The sequence below is a fragment of the Octopus sinensis genome, linkage group LG20, assembly GCF_006345805.1.
Source record: "Octopus sinensis linkage group LG20, ASM634580v1, whole genome shotgun sequence".
NCBI lineage: Eukaryota > Metazoa > Mollusca > Cephalopoda > Octopoda > Octopodidae > Octopus > Octopus sinensis.
In genome coordinates this window covers 30,676,060-30,702,736 of record NC_043016.1, presented here as the reverse complement: position 1 = coordinate 30,702,736, position 26,677 = coordinate 30,676,060, and the positions used below count along the sequence as shown (strand labels likewise).

General features: G+C 36.6%; 1 protein-coding gene across 3 annotated transcripts in view; it reads left to right on the top strand.

The window, feature by feature from the left end:
* Window positions 1-4,592: 4,592 nt before the first annotated feature.
* The window catches only part of LOC115222507 (TOG array regulator of axonemal microtubules protein 1-like), a 108,108-nt gene continuing 86,023 nt past the window's right edge, over window positions 4,593-26,677 (top strand). For 2 of the 3 annotated variants that reach the window (XM_036511567.1, XM_029792738.2), the window contains exon 1: window positions 4,594-6,928. In XM_036511567.1, the coding sequence (XP_036367460.1) occupies window positions 5,468-6,928 (1,461 nt within the window). In that variant the 5' untranslated portion in view covers window positions 4,594-5,467. Of the gene's footprint in view, window positions 6,929-26,677 lie in introns of all 3 variants that reach the window. The other variant, XM_036511566.1, reaches the window with a different exon arrangement.

Sequence of the window (26,677 nt, the reverse complement as noted above, 5' to 3'; positions counted from 1 at the left end):
CATGTTGTATGTTTTTAAAGAAATTTAAAATTTGGAAGAATGATCTAGAAATAAGTAAAAGAAAACTTTTAAAAGGTCTAAAAAGTAACAAAGCTGTTAACTAAGATACTTGTAATAGCAGACTTGTAGTACTACTTAGCATTTTAAACCATGTCAGCTGAGTAACAAACGAAGGCCATGATGCATCTTGGCCTGTATTTTGGCTAATCATAATTCTGATGCACTTCTGTGGCAGCAAGACTAATGGAAAATTCCATGCATATTTGTGCCAAACCATGGTTATAAATTGAGACACAGGAAAAATACAAGGCAAAGGAAACAGAATGGCTAGAAGTCTTGAAGAGATTATCTTGGCCTGCTTGTAGCCATGCCACTTTAAACTCATGTTAAAAGACCACCTCACCAAGCACATCTCCTGTCTCCAAATGTACATGCCCACACATTTGCTATTGGCATTCAGCATCACAGCCTTTTGGCAAGTAACTTTTGTAATGTCAATATGGAAATAAATACAATTCATTGAAACTAAATATTGCAATTAGTTTGATGTGTGAAAACAACAAAATGTTTAAACAAATTTCCAACTCCTGGCTTACCAAACCACACTCACACTCAATAGCTTCAGAAAAGTTGCTTTGGCTCAGAAATAGATGGTGGGAAGACGAGGACACAATATTGTATTAAATTAATATAATTAAGATATATGCAAAAGTTGAGTTGGGTGGGTTGGTGGCTGCGGACCAACAAGAAGACAAAAATATAGCTGCATGGGAATAACTGACTACATGAGTATCCTTAAACTGTGAGTAACTCCAGAAGATATCAACTGCTCAAATAGCTCATTGCATAGTTTATGAGGGATGACAGTTTACCGTATAAATCTATTAGCAGTGAATGAAGCATAAGTGTACACCAGAAAGAAGATATATAACAGTAAAACAGGACCTACTGAAATTTAATATGATCTTTTGATGTGCATTGTTACCTTTGTGAAAAGACTGAGTGTGAGATGTGATTAGGCACCAAAAGCCTAATCACATATGTAGAAGAAAATACTATAGCAAGGATTTACTAAGTGCACACACACACACACACGCACACAAACACACACATAACTAGTTGAGCAAGATAGCCAAAAACAATGTATATCTTGAGACATTGAAACAAGCCTCATTTTCAAAAATTTACTTTTCAACATAATTACAATTAATGTCTTTATCAATGTATTTCTGTTTTAACTGATCTATGTGCAAATTGCATGGTAATGAGAAGTAGACACTGAATGTAAAAGATATGCTGATAATTGAAAGAAATGGGGCATATTCTTCTGAAAGTGTAATGTCAGAATTTATGAACAATGGCATTCAGGTGGGCTGAGATATTGAAGAATGGGCATGAAAGGAATAGGGATTAAGGAAAAGAGACAGTTGTACTGGTACGGATATGATCCACATGAAGAAGTGTTGAGTGAATACAGGTGGAAGGAGCCCGTGGATGAAAAAGTGAGGTTTGATATCAGGATTAAACCTCCTCGAAGCTGACATAGAACTACATTAAGTGTCAACACACTATACTTGAGCAGACTTGCCAACACATGCTAGCATTGAAAAATGGATATAAAATGATGGTTAGATAAATTTTTATTTAATTAGTGGTACTCTACCACATCAGCTTTTGTAGTGGCAGTGACCCACACGCTAGAGAATCAAGCACAGTGCACCAAAGAAGATATGGGCAAAACCTTAATTTTAAAAATACTCCGCCGATAGTTGTTGTTGACAAATAACAGCAGTAATTTTATTCAGCTGAATACACATCATTGATTGGTTGAAATTACCAAAGTAGTACTACTTTAACATGAAATTACTTCGTAAATGTAAGTTTTTCTCAAAAATTCTAAGACTAAGAGGATGACCTTAAGTCACAATGTCTCAACCTCAAGCATGCTAAGGCCAGCACCATGGATTGGAAAGCATAGAATAACATCATCACCAGAATCCATCATGCAGCAGATTGGTGAAGAGGACAGCCTCGCCCTCTTGTCACCAGTTAGGAATCTAGTATTAGTAGTTGTTGTTGACATGTAATCTGAAATGTATTAGCTATATCATCATCATCATCATCATCATTTAGCGTCCGCTTTCCATGCTAGCATGGGTTGGACGGTTCAACTGGGGTCTGTGAAGCCGGAAGGCTTCATCAGGCTGTCAGATCTGGCAGTGTTTCTACGGCTGGATGCCCTTCCTAACGCCAACCACTCCGTGAGTGTAGTGGGTGCTTTTTACGTGCCACCCGCACAGGTGCCAGACAGAGCTGGCAAACGGCCACGAACGGATAGTGCTTTTACGTGTCACCGGCACGGGGCCAGGCGAGGCTGGCAACGAACACGAACGGATGGTGCTTTTACGTGCCACCAACACGGGGGGCAGACAGAGCTGGCAAACGGCCACGAACGGACGGTGCTTTTACGTGTCACCGGCACGGGGGCCAGCCGAGGCTGGCAACGGACACGAACGGATGGTGCTTTTACGTGCCACTGACACGGGGGCCAATTAGAACTGGCAAATGGACACGAACGGATGGTGCTTTTACGTGCCACCAACACGGGGGCCAGACAGAGCTGGCAAACGGCATGATGTGTAATCTAAAAGACATGGATGAATGTAAACTAACACCTTTTTTTCTTTTAATCTCTATGGACTGATGTAATAGAAACATTAAAAAATTTTACATTGGTCCATATGTTTTAGATTAAACATTACAGTGATGGCTAAAATTTGTATGGTATATCACTGGATATACCATGTTATACACTTGTCTTGGGCAACCGTTACAACCATTATAATTTTGGGCCTTTTACACAAATGATGTGGCATATAGGATGTTGTTGTCTGTACTAACGAGCATTAAGGAAATATTGAACTAGCGAACGATTTTTCTTAAATATCATATTACTTGTTTTATGCTTGAAATCAATACGAAGTTTTATTTATTTTTTTCTTTTGCTCACGCCCACACATGTTTGACATTTTATTTTTTTTTACATGCACGTCATTGGTGTTCATGGAATATCCTAACCCTAACCCTAACCCTACAAACGAAAAATACACCGCCGATAGTTGTTGACAAATAACAGTAGTAATTTTATTTAGCTGAATACACGTCATTGGTTGGTTGAAATTGCCGAAATAGGACTACTTTAACGTGAAATTACTTCGTAAATATAAGTTTTTCTCAAAAATGCTAAGAGTAAAACATGTTTTATATGACACATTCTACCAGTGTCCGAAGTTTGAAAGTGTTTAGTTACAAAAAATTATTTTTTAAATCTGTAGGTCAAAAGGTAAAGATCCCATTTTTGCACCATAATATACTGTCAAAAACTGGATGCACCACCCTCTGTTGTGAAATTTTCGTGTCAGATCTACACCTTCATGAATAAATATTTATTACTCTAGAAACGGGACAAAGAGATTCGAAAAGTAAGGAACAAAGAGGGAGAGAATACGTCTAAGTTTCTCTCAAAAGCTATCATTACAACAAAATGGGCCTTGAACGCATTGTAAAAGCAACAGTTACGTAATAAAAGACTTCGACAGATCAATTCCTCTCAGGTGTTTTCGATCCATTGCTGGATGACGACAATGGTTTTAAGCCAACCTATTAGTGTCAGTTGGACAGAGTGTTTCCATGATCAGGTGATCAGCACTGGCCATTGACACTTTAATCAATTGACAAATGAATTAATAATAACAATTAATGAAGTACAAACGGTGCATATTTTATCGACAGAGTGACCATCGCAAAATACCCGGATATAAATAATATAAATTTAAATAGTAATTTTAATTAGTAAAAATTTCGTGGCTCACTACAATAAGTATGTTAACGCCCACTTTACAATAAGAATTTAATGATAATGTTAAGATACATAGTTACATAGATAAGTAGTAAAAGTATAAATATCAGGAGAATGACTGTTGTACAAAAGATAATTGTTATTACTTTATATATGCCCATACATACATACTTGAATATACATATGTAAACTGACAAACATACACACACGCACATACATACACGCATATACATACATACACACACGCACATACATACATACACACACACATACATACATGTGTACATACATATATATACATACACACACATACATACATACATACATACATACACACATACATACATACATAATACATACATACATACATGTGTACATACATACATATATATACATACACACATACATACATACATACAACATACATACATACATACATACATACATACATACATACATACATACATACATACATACATACATTCGTTTTCGTATTTGTGTGGGGGTTTATTATTGGCATAACGACCCTCCCAAGATACACTAATGTGTGTGTGTGTGTGTGTGTGTGTGCGCGCGCAGGAACGAAATTAACACCTGAAGGGAAAGAAGTGTAGAGAATAAAGTACTGCAAATATATATATATATACAAAAAGAAAAACAAGACAATAAAAAGCAATGATCAATCTGAAACAATGTGATTTAGTGAGTGAAAAGAGAAACTGTCTTTAATTGAAAACATAACCAAAGCTGAGTGTAATAATTCATTTAAAATTGAGGAAATTATTTCGCTATCATTTGTAATTAATTAATTGAGTTGTCATTTATAGCAATGTTGTATACAACAAGATGAATTTTTATTGCCAATCAGCTTAATGGAACACACTCGGCCGGGTGCTAAATGAAAGTTTGAAGAAAATCAACATTAATTGTGTAGCGATGAGAGTAATTTCCCTTCAGCGTGCCAGCTTTGTCACATGACCACTGTTGTTAAGGCTGTTGTTGATGACAACTTCTCCAGCAGTATCGCCGCATTCTCAGCCGTCGCCATCATGTTTATACTTCTATACGAACAGCTAACTCGTCGAATAACCCTGTTTCAATGTGGAGCCCGGCAAAATTAATAGACGAATCAGGACTGTCAAAGATGTTCACACTACTTCACTGCGATGTGTCTTCATGCCAGTTTCGAAAAGAATCAGAGCTTTTGTTAGCTACAAGAAGGGACATCGCTCAGTCTAGCTTTGGTTCGATGCCCCAACTGCGTTTTGTTGTTGACGTTAGCAACGCTACCGAATTTCCGTTACTCGGCTGCTTTGACTTTTCATGACATCATAGCACGAAACAATGAAATAACAAGGATTCTCTATGGAAATCTTTTTTTTTTTCTTTCAAATACAATTAAGGTATATTTCTAATTTAAGCTAGTATTTTAAAAATTATTTGTGGCGATGAGTGCTTGTTGTAGCCGCGACTTATGTTATTGTTCTTGTCACGGTTGCCATTCGACTGTCTTGGCTGTGACGTCCATTTACTGATTCGTTCTTCCTTAATAACCGACTCGTTTGTTGTGGTGTAATTTATTTTAAGTTCTGTGTACATGCCCCCCACATGATGAAGAACATGGAACAAGATGAAGTTTTAGATCATTTGAATGATCAAAGTTCGATTAAAAAACTGGAAACTTTAAAACAATTACAATTGACAGTTAAACGAAATGGAGGTCGATTACCGTGGGAAGATCCGTGGACAATTTTCAGAGGCTTGGATGTTGTTTTGGTAGATGTTGCTTGGGAGGTCAGGTTAAAATGTCTCCATTTGATTGTAGATCTAATACCTCAGTTAGGATTTAACATTGACTCTTGCATGTTTTTGATCTTAAAAAATTTAATTCTAGCTTTTGCTGATATTAAAAAACCTGTTCGTCGAACTTCAATACAAGCTATGCATTTATATATGAAATATACGAATAACTTTGAAGAATTGTCCAAGGCCATTGTGCTTTATGGACTAGAAAATAGCAACGATCATATTAAAAAGGAATGGGTTTTTGCTTTACCAATTCTTTTCACTAAAGATCTGAGTGGTCGCAACGTTTTCCCTTATGTCCAGTCTCTAACAAAAATAGTGTCCCAGGATTACAATGATAATTTACAAGAGCTTGCAATGCTTGCCCTACAGACAATTTCTGAACTTGTTGGCTTAAACAAATTCAAATCTTATTTGCATAGGCTACCTGAAGATATTAGATTGTCATATCTAAGAGAATTACTCCCTGAAGATAGGGAACTTTATTCCGATTTGAATGATTCTCAAGAATATTCTCTCGCACAGCCAATTTTCCACACCAACCAACAACGCCAATTTCCATACCAACAACCTCACCCACAGAATTCAAATTACCAAGATGGTCAACAAACAGAAATATTTCACTCTGATGATAATGGATTTGGAGTGTTTCCACAGCAAATTATTGCTCAAATATTGCGACTTGAAGATGGTTACAGACTCAGAGCACCAGCTGTTGAGCGTGTTAAAGGAATTCTGCATTCTCTTTCAAGACAGAAAATTTTCTATAAAATGGGCCCACATATGTTACAATTCATTTATTTTGTAGATAACTTACTTGATGACTCTAACTTTAAAATAACAACTATTGCCCTGGAGATTTTAAGTATTCTCGTGGAAAAACTTGAGCAAGATGCTCAGCATTTTCTGAAGCATCTTGTATCGACATTGGCAAGACGATTGGGTAATAATAAGATTGTTATTAGGCAAGGCATTATGAAAGTGACTATAAAACTTATGCAAAATGCTACACCTAAGCTTGTACTTGGTGTTATGCTAGATAACCTACGCCATAAGAACTCACGAGTAAGACAAGATATGATTAATATCTTAATTGCAGCTTTGCTGACGTTTCCAAGCTATGAATTTGATTTATATGCTTTGTGTAAGGAAATTGTACCCCTTTTAACAGACTCGAAGCGAAATGTAAGACGAGCTGCATTAGAATGTGTTGCAGTTATTGCACAGGCAATGGGACAAGGAAGACATCAACCTTTGTTTCAGGTATGTATAAGGTGTGTGTGTATATATGTATATGTATATATGCATACATATATGAATCTGTGTGTAATATATCATTTCCATAATACAGTATGTTGTTTATTATATTTGATAAAAAGAATAAAATGAATACTTGTTCTTTGATATTTTTTATTACTAAACATTAATTGCAAAGCATGTATTTGTTATACTGATTGTCTAAAATCTACAGATTTTAACCCCTTTCTCAAACTGGTTCTCTAACTCTGATTGACCGATCTTATTTTACCATAGCTTCAACATGCACAAACTGAATAGGGAATTTCTGTTAAAGATAGAAATTTGTATATAATGTATGTAAGTTATAAATGAGCAATTATTTTTTTCAGATCTTTGGCAAACTAGATTGGTTGCCAATCTAGTAAATTAAGGTACACCAATGTTGCATGAGGAAGAGAACTATCTTGTCTTGGACAAGAGTATTCTTCAGAAAGTGAGAGGATAGATAAAGATAGATTATAAAATAGTAAGTTAGTTAAACACAAAGAGTTTTAGTATGGATTTTAAATTTATTAAAAATTCTTAAAACATAAATGATAATTGTTCAAACAAGCAAACAAAAATATGCAGATATATTTCAACAATACCAGTTCTACAGTCTGTCATCACTTGCTAAGAATTACAATCAAAATTAAATATATGTTCAATTTACAGCAAGGCGACTTATTTCTAGTTTGTAGATCAATTTTTAATTTTTCATTTTAGCAGTTCCAGTTAAACAAAATACAAATTCACACATTAACCTGAGATTAGAAATTGAAATACTATTTTCACAAAACCCATTGAATAATTGAAACAATGTTAACATAGGTATAGGCATTTCTGTGTGGTTAAGAAGTTCACTTTGCAACCATAAGGTTTTGGGTTCACTTCCACTGAATGGCATCTTGGGTCATCTTCTGCTATAATCCTGGGTCAACTAATAACTTGTGATGAATTTGGTTGCCAGAAACTGTGTGGAAACTCATCATGTACACAGACACACACACACACACACATATATATACATGTATACATATATTTGTATGTGTGTATGTGCAGATGTGTCTTTGAGTTTGTGCTTGTTCCCTCAACAAACTTTTGACAATCAGCATTGGGTTGTTTACATCCTTGTAACTTAATGGTTCGGCAAAAGAGACTGTTAGAATAAGATTTATAAAATAAGTACTTGGGTGCGATTTGTTCAACTTAACTCTTCAGACCAAATTCCCAACATGGCCACAGTACAATGACCTGAAACGAATAAAAGAAAAAGATAAAGATGTGGCCCTTTTGTAGTTTTGTTTCCTTTCCTTGCAAACTCATCAACTTGCTATTTAACATTTATAACTATTCTTTATTTGCTACAATGCATGTTGTTGGAATGCTTCTTTTAATTTCTAACCGAGTCACTTCTGGTCTGATGAACTATTCATTTGTATAACTTTCCTTCATTGACAAGGTGCGTGGCTTAGTGGTTAGGGTATTCATCTTAGGATCGTAAGGTCATAAGTTCAATTCCCAGTGATGTGTTGTGTCCTTGAGCAAGACACTTTATTTCATGTTGCTCCAGTCCAGTCAGCTGGCAAAAATGAGTTGTACCTGTATTTCAAAGGGCCAGCCTTGTCACACTCTGTGTCATACTGAATCTCCCTGAAAATTACATTATGGGTACAGGTGTCTGTGGAGTACTCAGCCGTTTGCACATTAATTTCACAAGCAGGCTGTTCCATTGATTGGATCAACTGGAACTAGAACTTCATTGGCATGGATATCTCAGATTGTTAATTATCTACATAAGCATAAGGCCTTTGATAACTTTTCTCACTGTTGTTAACTCTGGTCCCTCTTTTTCAGCTTCTTAATGGTTGGATCCCTGCATTTTCCACTCTGCTTCAGTATCCCACTTCCTGTTATTCTTAGGGTGTCCACTTTTCCTCCTTTGTGGATTCCAAGTCAGGACCTAAAAATCCCTGAGAAACTGCCTTCTTCCTGGTCATATTGATGTTTCTGTAACTTTGCTTCAATTTCTTCCTTGCGAGGTTTGCTCATCCTACACTATACCATTTTTACAGTGGTGACCAAAAAGTCCTTTTGGTTCTTTTAAGTGAAACACAAAGCAATTTATTCAGTCAATGATATAATCATCGTTTTGTTCCAGTGTCTTTTGCCATCTTGAGGGCAAATCTAGTACTTCCTGCTCAAAGAGTTTCCTGTCTTTGCTGGCAAAAAAACTTTTCCAGGTGAATTTTTACATCCTTCTTAGAGTTCAAGGAATTTTGATGAGACTGGAACAGGTTGTAATCTGAAGGCGCAAGGTCAAGTGAATGTGGAGTGTGTGACAAAACTTCTCAGTCAAGCCCCAGTAACTTCTGCTGCATCTGCAAAGAAGTGTGTGGTCTGGCATTGTCATGATGAAAGACAACGTCCTTATGATCAGCAAGTGCCAGATGCTTCTGGTGGATCACTGCATTTAATTTGTCTTGGTGGTCACAGTGCACATCCAGATTCACAGACCTGTCTGTTGGAAAAAGCTTCCAAAAGGCAACATCCTTCAAATCTTATCAAATTGAAAGTATAGCCTTCTTTGGGTGAAATCCTGCTTTGGAGGTTGTTTGTACTTTGTATTGTTATAGCCAATCCACTTTTTTTATCCCCTGTTATCATTCTTTTCAAAAAAAAAAACAAACAAACAAAGGATAGGCGCAGGAGTGGCTGTATGGTAAGTAGCTTGCTTACCAACCACATTGTTCCGGGTTCAGTCCCACTGCATGGCACCTTGGGCAAGTGTCTTCTACTATAGCCTCAGGCTGACCAAAGCCTTGTGAGTGGATTTGGTAGATGGAAACTGAAAGAAGCCCATCATATATATGTATATCTATATGTATATATATGTGTGTGTTTGTACCCCCCAACATCACTTGACAACCGATGGTGGTGTGTTTACGTCCCCGTAACTTAGTGATTCGGCAAAAGAGACCGATAGAATAAGTACTAGGCTTACAAAGAATAAGTCCTGGGGCTGATTTGCTCGACTAAAGGTGGTGCTCCAGCATGGCCGCAGTCAAATGACTGAAACAAGTAAAAGAGTAAAAAGAGTATAAGAGAAATTGTTTTCTACAAGTTTCTGCAATGAATCAAAGATAGAAATATGTTGAGGGAGGTTAGCTTCATTCAATTGATGTGGGGACCCAAACATCAAGCTGATGACTCAACCAAGTTGATGACACAACCAAGTTGATGCAGATAGTTTTCAACATTCAGTTTAGATATCTTTGGAATATCCTTGATCATCCTGGTCATATAATGTGAGTTGGTGTCACTGTCAACCCTTTAGCATTCAGATTTCTTTGTCAATTGTATTGCTTATTAATTTACATTGTTTTTAATTAATCACACATTATCTTGTAGCTTCAAGATTTCAATGGTGTATTTGTATATTTTTTACAATGACATTATAGGGTAGATATGAGAGGTCAAATATGGTCAGTTTTAACATAAAACTGGTAGACTATTTGGGCCAAATATGGCCAGATGAAATGCTTAAGAGTTAATCTCAGTTAGCCAGCCAGAGTGAGTGCATCTTCAACCAAAATATTTCTCAATCAAAATCTGGAAAACCGTTTCTGGCACACATGTTCCATAAAGGCATCCTCTCCATACACAGTGCATATCTTCCTACGCAATTCTGCCAAATTCTTGCTTTCTTTAGATGAAAATAGCATGAGGTGTTGATAATGTTTGTTTTGGTTCTTCATTTTCAGGGTGATTCCAAACACACAAAATACAATCTATTTCATTGCAAGTACATGTTGAACCATATTAAAGTATCAACGAGTACATATGCACATGGGACAGACTGAAGTTAGCTACTTGTTAGAGTGCTTAAAGTTTAGTATCAGCAAAAACCAAACAGACTTTTTGGCCAACCTCGAACTTCTCCGAAGAGGTAGTTCATATTAGTCTGACCTCTATCCTTTGACCTGCCCAGCATGGAAAACTCTATCAGGAACTTGTACTTTGCTGGTATAGTCCTCAAAGTCATTGAGGCATGCAAGCCACTGCACTACAAGAAGAACTGGACCTTGTAGTGGCACACTTATAGCAGTCCAAAGTGATTATACTAGCATCATAATTTGGTACTGATGTATTGTTTCCTTTAACACACATAATGTTGTGGAATGAATCTTTCCTTCTCAAAATAATTTACAATTTAATAAGTAACTTAAATTTGGTGAGCTGGCAGAATTGTTAGCACACTGGGTAAAATGTTTAGCAGCATTTCGTCCATCTTCACATTCTGAGTTCAAATTCCGCCAAGGTTAACTGCGCCTTTCATCCCTTTCAGGATCAATAAATAAGTACCAACTGTACACGGTTATTGATGTAATCAACTTACCCACCACACACACACACACACACTCCTTGAAATTGTTGGCCTTGTGCCAAAATATGAAATCAATTTAAGTAAAACATGTTTCTTCTCCCTGACTTCAGGATAATTTTTTTAAAACAAATTTAGTAAACCTTGAATAATTTTTGGTAAAGCTACTAAAAAGATGTAGTATGGACAGTGTCTTCTATAATATTGAATTGTATATTTTTCAAAATATTGTGTGCAATTTGTTTCACTATGATGAAGCAAATATTTATTCCTAAGTGCTCATATAACTTGTCAGCTCTGTATTTCACAGCACATCTACTAGAGCTTTAACTACAAATGAAAACTGATACAGGATATGTGATACTTTATTCCTGGCTAGACACCTCTCAAATATGATAAAATGTACCCATATCATGCTTTATATTGGGTCATCCTATAAATAATGTTTTTTTTTTATACTTCTTTTATTTTTCAAAACTAAGGCAAAGTTCTTTTTTAATCTAAAATATACTCTCTTTTATTTTCTACAATGCTCTTTCGTCTATCTGGTAGACTTCCAAGTCCCCTCTTCCAAAAAATACTCCTCCAGTACTGTTCTGGCCCCATCTACAGAATTCATACTTTTTTCATCAAAATGATTTTGAAGACTGCAAAATAAATAATAATCAGATGGAGCAATGTCTGGTGACATCGTTTCCCATTCAAACAGTTCCAGCCTTTGGAATGTCATCCTCACTGTTTGTGGCCAAGAATTATCCTGATGGAAGAACACCTCTTGTCCTGAAATCAAAGATGGTTGTTTTTCTTCTAGCGCTGGCTTAAGCTGCTCATGCTGGTCACAGTAGATCTCCTTTATTATTGTTTGGTTTGGGTTTAAAAGTTCAAAGTGGACTAAACCTTTCATATTCTACCAAACAGATAACAACACCTTACATGGGTGAAGACCATTTTTAGTTTGGGGTGCTGGTGTTTCTCCTTTCCCTACCCACTGTCTTTGGCATTTGACATTTTTTATAGAGAACCCATTTCTTGCCACCAGTCACTATTCAGTTCAAAAAAGGTTCATTCATGAGACGTGACAGCAAAGAAGAGCAAGCATTCACTCTATGCACATGATTAGACTAAGAAAGTTTGTAAGGAACCCACTGACCCAATTTGCTGACTTTTCCAATGGTATGCAGGTGTCAATGAGTGGTTAATGACCAAATCCAAGCTTCTCTGCTAGTTCCTCAGCAGTTACCATGGAATTTTGTTCCATCAGGGTTTGTAGGATGTCCTTGTCAAGCTCTACAGATCTCCCAGGACGAGGCTCATCTTCTAGGCTGTAGTTTCCAGCTCAGAATTTCCAGAACCACTGTTGACACTAGGTTATGTTTAATGTCCACTCCCCATATATTGCATTAATATTCCTCACACTTTCCATTGCATTGTTGCCTTTACTGAACTCATAAAGCAAAATATGCTGAATATGCTCCTTTGTCACTTCCATTATAGTTTTGAAAAAATAACTTAAAATCGAACTGCACTCTTCAAAACTTGCGCTAAGAATAAGAACAAGATAAAATTACTAACTGCTTTTATAGCAAGTTGATGCAGGTAGTTTATCCCTTCCCCCTCTGACTTTTAGTTCATGCAATTGAAAAAACTGCATTATTTATGGGATGACCCAATAGATACATGTTTGGTGAAAGGATGGGCATTCGGCTATAAAAAAAACACCATGCTTCTTCTCTTTTTCATAAGTGTCAGATAAGGAAGGACTGTGATAGTCCCATCCAAGCCATGCCAATATGGTAAAAGTGACAAATAACAATCGTGGTGGTGATGGCAGTGGTGGTGGTGTCAGCAATGATAGCGGCAGTATCACTGATGGTGATAGTGATGTTGATCTTGCATGATTATCTAAGCTTGAGAATAAAGCAATTTTAATACCTATCCCAATGTGGTAAATGGCTGTGTAATATTTTGAGCATTGCAGTTGCAGCTGAATTATCAACAGACTTTGCTGGGCATTTTTTTTTCTGTAAACTTATAAACTCTTCACCTATTTTAAACAAAATGTATCAGACAATTTATGTGCTATTTAACCCTTTCATTACCAACCCAGCTGAAACTAGCTCTGGCTCTGTAGTACAAATGTCTTGTTTTCATAAGTTTTGAATTAAAATCTTCCACCAAACCTTAGTCACAATTTATGTTCCTAACACTAGCTTAACCCTTCCTTTACCAAGCTGTCTGAAACTGGCTCTGGCTCTGTAGTACAAATGTCTTGTTTTCATAAGTTTTGAATTAAAATCTTCCACCAAACCTTAGTCACAATTTATGTTCCTAACACTAGCTTAACCCTTCCTTTACCAAGCCGTCTGAAACTGGCTCTGGCTCTGTAGTACAAATGTCTTGTTTTCATAAGTTTTGAATTAAAATCTTCCACCAAACCTTAGTCACATTTTGTTCCTAACACTAGCTTAACCCTTCCTTTACCAAGCCGTCTGAAACTGGCTCTGGCTCTGTAGTAAAAATGTCTTGTTTTCATAAGTTTTGAATTAAAATCTTCCACCAAACCTTAGTCACAATTAATGTTCCTAACACTAGCTTAACCTTCCTTTACCAAGCCGTCTGAAACTGGCTCTGGCTCTGAAGTACAAATGTCTTGTTTTCATAAGTTTTGAATAAAATCTTCCACCAAACCTTAGTCACAATTTATGTTCCTAACACTAGCTTAACCCTTCCTTTACCAAGCCGTCTGAAACCAGCTCTGGCTCTGTAGTACAAATGTCTTGCTTTCATAAGTTTTGAATTAAAATCTTCCACCAAACCTTAGTCACAATTTATGTTCCTAACACTAGCTTAACCCTTCCTTTACCAAGCCGTCTGAAACTGGCTCTGGCTCTGAAGTACAAATGTCTTGTTTTCATAAGTTTTGAATTAAAATCTTCCACCAAACCTTAGTCACAATTAATGTTCCTAACACTAGCTTAATGATGACTAAGTTATTTTACTAAATTCTTTGTTACATTTAAAATCAATTGAAAGAAACACAGAGCATCTCAAAATAAATGCTGTAATGAAAGGGTTAATGTTCTGTCTACACTTATTGCTTAGCTTGTAAACAGACATAGAATGAGGGATGCATTACCTATCAATCTTGTTGTTACCAGTTACAGAAATCTTTTAATCCAGTGAACATGTTGAAAACCATCTCAAGTGCAGAAAGGAATGTAAAACATATAAAATGAGTACAAGAATGATGATATCGGTGTCCTATATAAATTATCTGGTTACAGTTATTTCGATAACACACGAGTAAAAAATTTTAACATGATGGTATCAATACATAAAATGATTATATGATTTCAGGCAACACTAAATGTAATCCAACTCTGTTGTCTCATCATGACCTTTGAAATTATGCAATAATAATAATAATAATAATAATAATAAGTGACAACAAAAGAATGAGACCTCGATATAAGGTAAATAGAGGATTATTTATATATGTATAATTTAGGACAATCAGTAAGTTGTCATTATAGTACTCAGAGTTTCGAATGTCAGAGTAAAGAGTATTAGGAGGAATTTCTCGTTTCAGTGCTTTTACAGATTTCCATGACTCACTGACACCGTCAATTCCATCCATTATTATGAATTTGAACTGGGAGCTTGAGTCATCGTGAATATGATTACACAACCATGGACTCCACTGCTATGGGTGCATGCAGTGCTATGAGTGCATTACTCTCTCTTGACAGAGATTGGTGATCCTGACTGTTGATCTTCTAGGATTCCACTGCTCAGCATCAATGTAAGAAGCACCGTTGTTGGCTCAGTGGAACTCTTGCACTACCTCTTCGCAATCTGCCTTGTAGTCCACGACTTTTATCATATTCCTGGCTGGGTGGCTATGTCTTGCCAAAGGTAGCCTGTAAGCATGCAGGACACAGTCATCATTCTGTGACGTATTTCCAAAATACCCGCATATGTTTCTACATACATCTGGGAGTGGCTTAGAGCGTTGTAGCGAGAAATCAATCATTTTTGACATGCCTTTAGAAAGGTACAGAGTAAACTGATCAAAAGAACAGCAATTATGTAGGCAAGGTAAATTATTGTGGCATGAGTTAATACTAACTAAGGTAAGACAAGAAATGAGTGAAGTAGATGACTGTCCAAGCAAAAAGAGGACAGCATTTAAATTATAGTAATACAAACAATGGCATCCAGAAAGGGTCATTAGTTAAGTGGTGTGTTATGTCAGGAGGAGCATCAAAGAAGTTAAGAGCATTTGTTATAAAATTCTGTTACCCTTATCTTTTATTTTTGCTTCAATCATTAGACTGTGGCGACCAAGCTGGAACACCACCACGAAGAATTTTTCATGTTTTCCAATAAACTCTGCTGAGTTATCCTTATTTTTTCTTTTTTCTGATTTTTTTTCAAATTGTAAAGATAATTCATGGACATTGCTAGGCATAGGTGTGACTGTGTTGTAAGTAGCTTGCTTACCAACCACATGGTTCCGGGTTCAGTCCCACTGCGTGGCACCTTGGGAAAGTATCTTCTACTATAGCCTCGGACTGACCAAAGCCTGGTGAGTGGATTTGGTAGATGGAAACTGAAAGAAGCCCATTGTGTATATGTATATATATATATATATACATATACATATATATATATACACACACACACACACATACATATATATATATTATATATATATATATAATATATATATAATATATGTATATATATGTATGTGTGTTTGTGTGTGTATATGTTTGTGTTTGTCCCCCCCCCAACATCACTTGACAACCGATGGTGGTATGTTTACATCGCCGTAACTTAGCGGTTCAGCAAAAGAGACTGATAGAATAAGTACTAGGATTACAAAGAATAAGTCCTGGGGTTGATTTGCTCGACTAAAGGCGGTGCTCCAACATGGCCACAGTCAAATGACTGAAACAAGTAAAAGAGTAAAAGAGTATTGTAATATCAGTTTCAAATTTTGACACAAGGCCAGCAATTTTGGGGAGGGGGTAAGTCGATTGTATTGATCCCAGTACAGAGCTGATTCTTATTTTATCAATCTCAAAAGAACAAATGGTAAGGTCGACCTTGGTGGAATCTGAATCTGGACATTGTAATATCAAAGCTTGTTGCATGAGTTGTGGGCTTTTGTAGTTTGTATGTTACCAAGTTTTAATAATTACGTATATCTGAGATCAGGAAGTGCAACTTCCAGAACTCTTCTGTCTTTTACTTGTTTCCATCTCTGAACTGTGGTCATACTGGAGCACAACAAATTGGCACCAGTACCTATTTTTCTATGTCTAGAACTTATTTTGTCAGTCTCTTTTTCTGAAACTATATATATATATATATATGTGTGTGTGTGTATTTATTTATGTATGTATATATATACATACACACACAAGTATATATACATATATATACAAAAATATATACACACATATATACATTTTATACTTACACACAGACACACACACACACATATATGTACATACATATAGGGTGTTGTGAATAAACTGTCTAAATTACGCAGAGATAAAAAATAATACTGACATCTCATTTTAACAGATATATTTACCAAAATTGCATAAAAATATCTTGAAATACTAAAGAGTAAATTTATTCAATAAAATAGCCATTGCCTTTAACCCTGGCCTCCAGACGACTTCAGAATCTCCTGCCACTCTTCTGGACAATCTCCTTGTTTAAGTTAGTGAATGCTGTCATCAGTTCATCTTTGGTGTTACAAGGAGTTTTGTTGGTCTCTTGCTCAACTGTGCCCCATACATAATAATCAAGAGGGTTGCAATCTAGGGAGTTAGGTGGCCAGATGTTAGGAGTGATATGGTCACAGAAATTGTCTGACAGCCATGACTGGATTCTCCTGCTTGTGTGGTATGGTACAGAGTCCTATTGCCAGACACAGGGTCTTCCAGCAGTCACCCTTTTGACCCAGGGTAGCACTGCCTCCTCCAGGCGCTTGATGTAGGCCTTCGTGTTGAGTCTGAGGTTATGTTGGAAGATGAATGGAGGCATAACGTTGTCATCACTAGTGATAACTCAAAACATCATGATGGTGACTGGAAGTTTGATTTTTATCACTCTCGGTACGTCCTCAGATTGCACTGTTTGCAGATCGACACCTAAGCACTCTGAAATGTTTGAATTGGAGCTTCCAGTATGAATGCCAAACAGTACATCATGTCATTTCCAAATCTCTGGCAGAGTGAAATGCGTTATGGTGATGTTTTTTTCATAGTTGGTACCCAACTAATCCTACTATACTCTGTAGTCAAAAAAATCAAAAACAAATAATGCACATGTGCAAAATTAAAAATATAAAATTGTGACAATTTACCCATTGCATCCACTGTGTGTGTGTGTGTATATATATGTGTGTGTGACAGGTTTCCACACAGTTTCCATCTACCAAATTCATTCACAAATTACCATACTGTCCTTTTGTATGTTTAGAAATATATTGTCCAATTTATCCTTACACAAAAGATAGTACAGTGTGATTTGAGGATCTTGGCTACTATTCCTAGTATGTTGAATGACCATATAAAGGCTGCATATATATGTGTGAAATTACAAATAGCCAGATGTTATTAATGTGCATCCAACACCTGGCAATCAGTCCCTGTGTATCCTTTATGAAATAGTTAATTTTATGAAATAAATGTATAACAATTTCAGTTGTGTCTATTCTCAAAACCATTCCACATTTTATAATTATTATGAAGGTTAAGGATATTGTTCTTCAATTCCAAGCCATTCTTGGTAGGACAGACCTATGATTAAAGGCATTCTAGCTTTCTCAGATTACATTGTCTAATATGAAATTTTTTTTCTTCAAGTAGCAGTAAGGCATGATTTGAAAGTTTTGGTTGCCATTGCTATAAGATTGCATGAATCAAATAGAGGATCCTTCTTGACTCGGGTTGAGCCAGCTTTTCTCTGCCTGGTTAATAAAGCAAAAAGTTGTGTAATTGGCAAGATTAAAATGGCTGAGGTAAGGTTTATTTGTTTTTTTAAAAATAAATCTATCATCCACTTCGTCAATTATCACCTGATGTAAAATGTAAAAGCACCAGGAGACATCCTGACAATGGACAAATTTTATGGGAAGGTGGACAGAAGTAGCAGATATAGCTTTAGCCAAAGGTTTGACATTTTCTGTTTTGTTTGCAAGTAGGATTTGGAAGAAGATATTTACAAAATTGCTTTGCCTTTAAAGGACTACCGGATCCTAGAATATTTCCATTATTTCTCTCATACTTGGTATTATGATTTTCTGTATGCTTATGATGGTTATAGATAATTAGCTCTTGGTCTTGTATGTCACTAATTACCAACTGGGTCCAATGAACCCAATATATATTTCTTTTAATTAAATTTTATTCAAACTACCATTATTTCTTAGCTACAATATATATGCTATCAGGTGAATGAAGAATTATTGTTTCTCACAAATTTTGATTAAAAAAATACAGCTTACAGAATTATAGCTCTTCATGGCAGTGAATGCAGACAACATTGGAATGTTCTTGGCAAACAGGGATATTACAATTCTTACATGTAATACAAGTTTTCTTGTCTTTTTGAGGAGCCAAAGAACATCTTCCTTTTTTGGCTGAGGAATCTCAAATGAGGTTGAAGATCATCTTCTTTTCTTGTTTGGTTGAGAAAGTTTAGCAGAACTAGAAGATTGTTTGTCATGTTTTTGTTTAGCATCAGCTCCAGCAAGCTCCTTTCCAAACAGAATTAGGCTCTGTCGTCTTTTATCCTTGAAACTTTGCAAGGGAAGCTGTTTAGCAACAATGAAAGCATTCACTGCACTTATATCAATCACTTTGTAGAATATAACCATAGGCCATCTTCGAGTCATTCTTTTGCAAGTGTATGTCCTTGCCATCTTATCTAGGGTATCTACTCCTTCTTTTGTTTTGTTGTAACATACAATAACTTCAAGTTTCTTTTCAGCACTTTTTGAATCAATTGAAGGCTGAGAGTGCATTGTACTCATAAGTGTGACTACATAACTTTTCATGGGACAATAAGATAGGATCATAGAATCCTTTTGAAATCCAAATATTGTGCTGTTGATTTCTCTTTCTTTCCATTTGTGAAAGCACTTGGAAGTTCAACTCTGTTCTTTCTAATTGTTCCAACTAAAGTAGTTTTCTTGCTAAGCAGCTTTCAAGCCAACCCTAGACTTGTAAAAGAAATTATCACAAGTTATATTGCAACCAGTATTTTCAAGTTCTTTTACTAGGTCTTCAACAACTTTTGAACCTTGTTTTGTCTCCCTCCCTTTTACTGGGTCTTTTCCAGTGTAGATTTGCATTTTCTATGTATAAGATGTTTCATTGTCACATATTGTCCAAATTTTAATTCCATATTTCCTTGGTTTTGAAGGAATATATACTCGGAATGGGCAGCGCCCTCTGAATGAAACTAATTGTTCGTCAACTGTCATGCATGAACTTGGAACATATCCATCTTAGAAATTCTGATTCCACATTTCAAATACTTCTCTTATGGGCTCCAATTTATCATCACTTCTCTTTTTCCTTCTTGCACTAGCATCATCAAATGCAATACTTGTAACATTTGTTGAAATCTTCCCTGGCTCATAATTTTGTTGAATACTGGGCAGCCATCTTCTTGACTCCATAACTCTGTGACATTTTCATGTTTAGACTTATAAACATCTATAAGAATAATCAGTCCAATAAATTTCTTTAATTCAGAGTGACCAATTTCCTTCCATTTATCTTTGTAAACAACCTGACCTTCAACATTTGTCCATTTACGAATTGTTTCAAGATTCTGGTGCATAAAGAAAGTAAAACATGTTTCAATGCTATTGCAAGACCTTTTAGCAAAACAGGGTGGTCCACATTCTTGGCACACAATATTGCAAAATGAAGTTCTTACTGCTGCTTGAGTAAGAGGATTAGAATGCCAAACTTTTTGTCTTCTTGTAGAAACATTGCTCATTCATAACTGGGTGGCCTGCAGATAATTGTTTTTGAGTATCTTCATCATCTGATGACATAGAATGTAAACTGTCTAGCACACAATCACTTTCACCATCACCTTCAGAACAATAGAAGGAATCACAACTATCTTCTCATTCTTCATCTAATTCTACTAACCTTTTTGATATTTGGTCTTCATTCAGGTTTTCATGTCTAGGCATATTGGAAAGCACAACTGAACTATAGGAAAGTTGATAGCAGACTAAAGGCAGATATTGCTCATTACATATTTATACTCTCCTGAAAGATGATGCAATATATTGTAAGAATTGTATCATCACAGAAATATTGCATTACTCTATAACTTAGCAGATTGAAAGTGATAATTTTTCCTGTTTTATCTAAAATTCAGTAAATAAATTGAATACAATTTTATCTTATTTCTTTACTGCCCACAAGGGGCTACACACAGAGGGGACAAACAAGGACAGACAAATAGATTAAGTCAATTATATCGACCCCAGTGCGTAACTGGCACTTATTTAATTGACCGCGAAAGGATGAAAGGCAAAGTTGACCTCAGCGGAATTTGAACTCAGAACGCAGCGGCAGACGAAATACCGCTAAGCATTTCGCCCGTCGTGTTAACGCTTCTGCCAGCTTGCCGCCTTCCTTCTATTTTATATCTGATAAATATCTATGAAAATATTTGATACTACTTTTATTCTGTTTAGAATGACAAGAATATTGTCTGAATTTAATTTGAAGGTTCAGTGAACCCATACGATAATTAATATATAAAGTGACATTTTTTAGCTTTTATAAATATATGGAAAATTTCCCATTTGACAAATAAAAGAGAGCCAAGAAAACAATAAAAGTCACGAGAAATCAGCAGAATCAAATAATGTAAACAGCAAGAGAAAGCAACCAAAACAGCTGAAATGGGTCCATTGGACCATTTGGTAGACGGAAGGTTAAACCGGATGCCTTTTTTTAAGTCTGAGAAGCAGAAGTACCCCTGTAGCCTTTCCAGGCCTTTTCTAGAAGAGTGATATGTTAGGTAATTATGCATATAATGTCTATCTATTGAAATGTTATGTGGTTTAGTGGCCAAGGTATTTGGCTCATGCTCATACATTCTCAGTAGTATGTTATATCCTTGAGCAAGACACTTTATTTCTCATTGCTCCAGTTCAGGTGGCAAAATGAGCTGTTCTTGTAATTCAAATGGCCAGCCATGTTGCATTCTGTGTCATGCTAAATCCTGTACTGATAAGTTGTCTGAATCCAGTTCTTAGAAAGACTTCAAATTCGATGGGAATAACTATAAAAGGCTGAAAATGTGTTGATCACATTTGACTCAGCCAATTCTTGTACTGAAACCATTTTCCTATTCCAGTGGAAGCTTAGAAAATGTGAGAAAATGTCAATGATCCATGTTCTCTAGGTTTGGTGTTCCAATACCTATTTCTTTACTACCCACAGGGGGCTAAACACAGAGAGGACAAACAAGGACAGACAAACGGATTAAGTCGATTATATCGACCCCCGTGCGTAACTGGTACTTATTTAATCGACCCTGAAAGGATGAAAGGCAAAGTCGACCTCGGCGGAATTTGAACTCAGAAAGTAGCGGCAGACGAAATACTGCTAAGCATTTCATCCAGTGTGCTAATGATTCTGCCAGCTTGCCACCTTGGTGTTCCAATTCCATTGCTATCAGACGCTGGCCTAGAAGTCATTTGATTAAAGAATTAGTTAAAGTGACATCATTACATGAAGATTGAAAGTCCTACCTACAGTCCAAAATCTAGAGATGCAGCAGAAAGAACTGTGCAGAGTCAGCATGAAACATTACAGTCCATCATTTAGAAATTTCGATGAGTATTTGCTGAAGGTTCCATCAAACCATCATAGTAATGCTTGGTCCATGATAGTTATCTCGATCAGAAATATTATTTGACAGACTATTAAGAATTAGCAGTAAATACTTTTTACTAGATTGGACAAATGGTTCATTACAAGAACAATATAAGTAAATTTTGCACGTTATTTGATTCAGCCTAGCTTAAACCTGAATAATGAAAATGCTCTGTTAGCATTAATTAAACAAATGGCCTTCTTCATTTCACCTATTACTGTGTGTTATCTCTAAATTTTTATATTTTGAAAGCTGATGTTTCTTTTAAAGATACATTTTTGTTTGAGTTGCAATACATATTAATCAGTGTGTATAGTTTCTTCCTTTGTTCTTTTTGTATTATATCTGCTCAGTCGGTCAGTATTTATTTGATTTCACAATATATATTTTTCTACACTTTTGGAATCTTCTGCTTGTTAGATTTTTTTAGTACTTCAAATATTACATTTCATACCTGACCCATTTGAAACAGTTAAATGAGTGACTAAAATCACCCTCTTAGGCCACAAATAACAAGTTCTTATTTCTTTACTGCCCACAAGGGGCTACACACAGAGGGGACAAACAAGGACAGACAAACGGATTAAGTTGATTATATTGACCCCAGTGTGTAACTGGTACTTATTTAATTGATCCCAAAAGGATGAAAGGCAAAGTTGACCTTGGTGGAATTTGAACTCAGAACGTAGCGGCAGACAAAATACCCCTAAGCATTTCGCCTGGCGTGCTAACGTTTCTGCCAGCTCACCGCCTTCGAAATAACAAATAACTAGTTCTAGCAGTGTTCCTCCTTACACCATGGAACTGTCTACTTCATAGCTGGTTGAGTCCTACATTTGTCAAAATCCTTCCCGTATCTCTCCTTTTGGATTTTAGAGCCATCTTGTAGGACCTGGCTATGTATTTGAAACATCTTAAAAGTTGTTAGAATATTCTAAAATATCAATTTCCTTTTATAGTTTTAGAATTTTTTGTTACTCTCTGACAACCAATATAATTTGCATAGAACAAATTCTTCCAAAGATCCACAATTCTACATCAAACACCAGGTTCATGGTTTCTTGAGAAATTATTTGCAAAAGCCGTATCAGTGTTCTTCATATCTTTGCTACAGACACCAACCTACTCATTCCAAACCAAGCATCTACTATATCAATCGCACAGGTCTTAACACTTGACAAAGCTATGAGCACTATTTTCTATTTTGGACTCATCTTCATCCTCATTTAACATTCATTATCATGAGGTGGACAGTTTGGAAGGCTGCATTAGACTCTAGTCTGATTTGGCATAGTTTTCTTCAGCTGGATACCCTTCTTAATGCTAACCACTCTGAGAGTGTAATGGGTGCTGTTACATTCCACAAACATGGGTGCCATTTATGTGACACTGGTATCTGCCACAACTGCGATTTTGCTCAGCTAGATGGGTCTTCTTCTCACGCATGACATAATGCCAAAGGTCTCGGTCATTGCCTCAGTGAGGCCCAACACTCGAAATGAACTCAGCCATTTTGCCTCCAGGAGGCCCAATGCTCAAAGGAACTTGGGCACTTTGTCTCCAAGAGGCCCAGTGCTTGAAAGGAACTCAGCCACTTTGCTTCTGTGAGGCCCAATGCTCAACGGGTGCTCTTTTCATACCACCAGCATGGGTGCCACCAACACCAGCCATGACAATGATTTCACTTGGTTTGATGGGTCTTCTCCAGCACAGGATATCACTAAGGGTCTCAGTACCTAGTCATTGCCTCTGTGAAGTTCAAAGTTCGAAGATCATGCTTCGCCACTTTGTCTCATGTCTATCTAGGTGTACCTCTACCATAGGTTCCCTCCGCATTTAGAGATCGGCACTTCTTTACACAGCTGCCCTCATCCATATGCATCACATGACCATACTAGTGCAGTTGTCTCTCTTGCACACCACATCTGATGCCTCTTATGTCTAACTTTCTCTCAAGATGTTTGTACTCTCTTGAACATGCATACTGACATTGCACATCCAGTGAAGCATACTGGCTTTATCTCTTTCAAGCCTACACATGTCCTCAGCTGTCACAGCCCATGTTTCACTGCCATGTAGCATGGCTGTTTGCACACAGGCATCATAGTCTGTCTTTCACTATGAGAGGCCCTTTGTTGCCAGTAGAGGTAAGAACTCTCTGAACTTTGCCTAGCCTAATCTTATTCTCACAGCTACGCTCTTGGAGCATCCAACTCCACTACTAATTTGGTCACCTAGATAACAGAAGCTATCTACTATCTCTAGTTCGTACCACCCCCTCCTGGCAGTTGATGGAGTCTATTTTCTGCCCATTTTCAGTGTTTATTGTACCTGTGCATCTTCCACATACAAAGCTAGTTACTCTGTTAACCTTCCTCTGATATTGTTGCACCTTTTATGTATCCAAAGCTTACACTGGATGCATCTTATGGAGTTTCTACTTATGCCTTTTCTACAGATTGAGCAGGGCCATTTACCTGAAAGGACTTGTGATTTGTCTGCCTTCCTACTTACTAAGACTTTGGTTTTTGCTAGGTTAACCCTAAAGCCCTTCGATTCTAGTCATTGCTTCGATACTTGGAACTTCTTCTGTAGTTCTGGTAGTGATTCAGCTATAAGAGCAAGATCATAAGCATAGAGGAGCTCCCGGGGGCAGCCTGTCTTAGATTCCTCCATTATTGTCTGGAGAACTATGATGAACAAGAGGGGGCTGAGCACTGATCCTTTGTGAATTCCTACTTGTACCTGAATTCTTCACTGTATTCATTGACAACCATCACCTTACTTGTAGCATCCCTGTGCATAGCTTGTACAGCTCTCACCAACCACTCATCTATCCCTAATTTCTGCATTGACCACCAGATAAGGGATCAGGGGACCTTGTCAAAAGCTTTCTTCAAGTCAATAAAAACCAAGTACAGAGGTTTATCTTTGGCTATGTATGTCTCCTGCAGCTGCTTTACCAGAAATATAGCATCTGTAGTGCTTCTTCCTAGCACAAAACCAAACTGCATCTCATCTAGGTTAACTCTCTCCCTGATTTACAATATTTTAAGCATTTCAATGGTGATTCCTGATAGACCAGGGGCTTTCCCTGTCTTCATACCCTTAATTGCTAAAATTATAATCCTTAGATCATTTTGATTTAATATCAGAATCATTCTTGTTAGTTGACCCCAGATCCTGCAATACTCATCTAGAACTACATTGTCCAATGTTTTCAAGTAATTAGGGTATTGCTTTCAGGGAGATTTAGCTGCTAATTCTAGCAGGCCAAGTGGTCATGTAAAGACTCCTTCATTGTCTTCTCTGCCTAGTATCAAGATATTCCGACAGCAGTGCTCCAATGCTTTATAGTGCATATAAATATAATCTATCGTAGTTAGAATCAGGCACCCAATGTAGAAATGTTCTAACAGGTAAAACAGGCAAATTCTAAGGAAAGAAACCTGATATTTTGGTGACTGCCACTTTGTCATGCTTCTCAAATGAAGTGTCACTTCTGAGGTGTCCAAGAGCTCGTCTCCCCCCCCCACCCCATACACACACATACACACAGCATTCAAACATCACCAAATTCATGAACTTCATTGTAGATATTGTAGCATTTTGCCATATTCCACACACTCTCGGCATGCCAATTTGATGTCTTCATTAAAAGAGAAAAAAAAAAAAGAAAGAAGAAGAAAAAAATAAAAGCAAAAACAAAGCAAAACAAAAGAACAAAAAGGATTTTTCTTGTTGCGACATGTGAAAAGACACTGAAGTTTTTACTGTAAATACAAGTGCTCTCTTTTAATTGTCTATCAAGATGATTATCTATGCAAGCTTTGTCAAAGCCAGATTATCTATTATTAAAGGAGTCTTCTCTTTGATGAGCTTATTTTGCCATTCGTTCTTCATTGTTTCTCCATTGTATTCTTTCTATGTTTCCTAGATTTTGGCAATGCTGGTTTTGTTTAGCTTTTGAGCTTATATATTGTACCGAATGCCAATTTTAGTCTTTTTTTCTTTTTTTGTAATTTTTATTTTTATCTTTTACTTGTTTCAGTCTGTGGCAATACCGGGCGGGAGATGGGGGAGACTCCTTGAAGGCTTCTTTTTTTATTTTTTGGGCTGAACAAATTCATTTTAAACCTAGTACTTATTTTATTGGTCTCTTTTGTTGAACCACTAAGTTATGGGAGCATAAACAAACCAACATCACTTGTCAAGTGGTAGTGAGGAGACAAACACCAAGACACACACACACACACACACACACACACACACATACACACAAAAACCCGCACACACACACACACACACACACAAAAACCCGCACACACACACACACACACAGACACACCCACACACAATCCTGAAATTTTGAATTCTCAAGTTTTCGTTACTGCAATTGTTTACGGTGATTT